The sequence below is a fragment of the Microtus oregoni genome, unplaced genomic scaffold (assembly GCF_018167655.1).
Source record: "Microtus oregoni isolate MIOR12 unplaced genomic scaffold, Mior012 000008F_ref0000371, whole genome shotgun sequence".
NCBI lineage: Eukaryota > Metazoa > Chordata > Mammalia > Rodentia > Cricetidae > Microtus > Microtus oregoni.
The window spans coordinates 49,392,593-49,394,471 of NW_024543067.1; the positions used below are offsets into that span (position 1 = coordinate 49,392,593).

The 1,879-nt window shown below is 41.6% G+C and overlaps 1 protein-coding gene across 1 annotated transcript; it reads right to left on the reverse strand.

Moving 5' to 3' along the window:
- Window positions 1–1,044: 1,044 nt before the first annotated feature.
- On the reverse strand, window positions 1,045–1,521 carry LOC121451288 (60S ribosomal protein L23a-like). The gene has a single exon (XM_041656763.1). The coding sequence runs from the start codon at window positions 1,513–1,515 to the stop codon at window positions 1,045–1,047; it is 471 nt and encodes a 156-aa protein (XP_041512697.1). The 5' UTR covers window positions 1,516–1,521.
- Window positions 1,522–1,879: the final 358 nt, after the last annotated feature.

The window sequence follows — 1,879 nt, forward strand, 5'->3', positions numbered from 1 at the left end:
TCCATAATTCTACTAGGTTCTATTTGTGCACCAAAGAGGGAAAACTCATTATAGTCTTCCTCAGCTATGAATCCTGTGAGCTACAATAACAACTGACCTGGCAAGATATGTGAACTAGTGTAATAGTGGCATGGATATTAGAGAAGTAACCAACCACTTTCTACTTGTATTTCAAGTCTGATCTACAAGGTAGAACTTAACTAGCACCTTTAACTGAACCATAAATCTGAATCTAGCTAGGTCATAGGCACTAGGGAAGAACCTAGTACTATTGTTTTGCTAAATGGACATAGTAATAAACTGCCTCCTAAGTTCATTCCTTTATAACTATAGATTAATACATCTTTCAACCCTCATCGGAAAAGCTCTTCGTAGTAGATGTTTATTACAACAATGGGTCAACATGCAAAGAATGAGAGAGACTGTGGAGTGCTCATCTCTAAATGATATACCAGTCTCACTCACCTTCCTCACAAGGTTCAGATATCATCACATAAGAGTGAAAAAAAATGTTGTAAGAGACAGAATGAGTGACATTTTTAGTGAAACAGGATTTGTCAGACATGGTTATGAAGTTGTGCATATGAACAAATGGTGGTTGGTAAAACATGTGCAAGACCTAAAGTCCAAACCAAAACCTGCCAAAACCCCACAATGGATGAAGGATTCATAGAGTCCTACCCATCTGAAGTATTGTTGACAGTTGATGGATACTAAGGAAGAGTCAGTTATATTCAGGGATTTGGGCTCTAAGAGGCTACCAATGCTCCAGTAGATGAGTGGCCCCTTGCTCATGCCCATGTACATGCAGGTAGTGTTAAATAGACTCAGCACGTTTAAAATTAGGAAGGAAAATGGTGGAGGATGTGGGAGGCTGGGCGAGATATTAGAAGGGCAATATTAGGAATAGATGCCATCAAAACAAGTTATATACATATATGAGAATTAAATAACTTATTTACAAAAGCTGTATGGCTCAGTCCAAATTCTTTTTTTTTTTATGGTGAAAAAGTGTATATTTAGAATTAGTCGGCTGGGCTCAGTTTAGATGATTCCAATCTTGTTGGCAACATCCAGAGCATCATAATCAGGAGCCAACCGAACATATGCCTTCTTCTCTCCAGCGGGCTTTATGAGGGTGTTGACTTTGGCCACATCGATGTCATAGAGTTTCTTCACAGCCTGTTTGATCTGGTGCTTGTTGGCCTTGACGTCCACAATGAACACAAGTGTGTTGTTGTCTTCTATCTTCTTCATGGCTGACTCAGTGGTCAGGGGGAATTTGATGATGGCATAGTGGTAAAGCTTGTTCCTCCTGGGCGTGCTCTTCTGGGGGTATTTAGGCTGCCTTTGTAGCCGCAGGGTCTTGGGACGCCGAAAGGTGGGCGATGTGCGGATCTTCTTCTTCTTGTGGCTGTGGACGCCTTTCAGCACTGCCTTCTTGGCTTTCAAGGCCTTCGCTTTAGCTTTGGCTTTGGGAGGGGCAGGAGCTTCCTTCTTCGCTTTCGGCGCCATCTTGACGAAAAGGTCAGTCCAAATTCTTTAATCACATGGATTTAGATTCAAATGCAAGGTTTTGTCTTTGATTAATTTAGAACAATTGATGAAGGACCTTTTTTTCTGACACCTTTTCCCTTCATTTGCCATAAGCAACTGCAAAGATTTTTAAAGACTGATATGGGAAGGTCATTGGTTAATTAATAAATTAACAGCTTGGCCTCATAGGTTAGAACATAGGTGGGTGGAGTAAACAGAACAGAATGCTGGGAGGAAGAGGAAGTGAGGTAAGATGCCATGCCTCTGATCTCCAGGGCAGATGCAATGAAGCAAGCCGCCAGGTCAGACATGCTGACTCTTTCTTGGTAAGACTGGTGCTACA

Bases quoted from the DNA above. Each gene is read 5' to 3' on its own strand.
- LOC121451288 (XM_041656763.1), bottom strand. From the start codon at position 1,515: ATGGCGCCGAAAGCGAAGAAGGAAGCTCCTGCCCCTCCCAAAGCCAAA.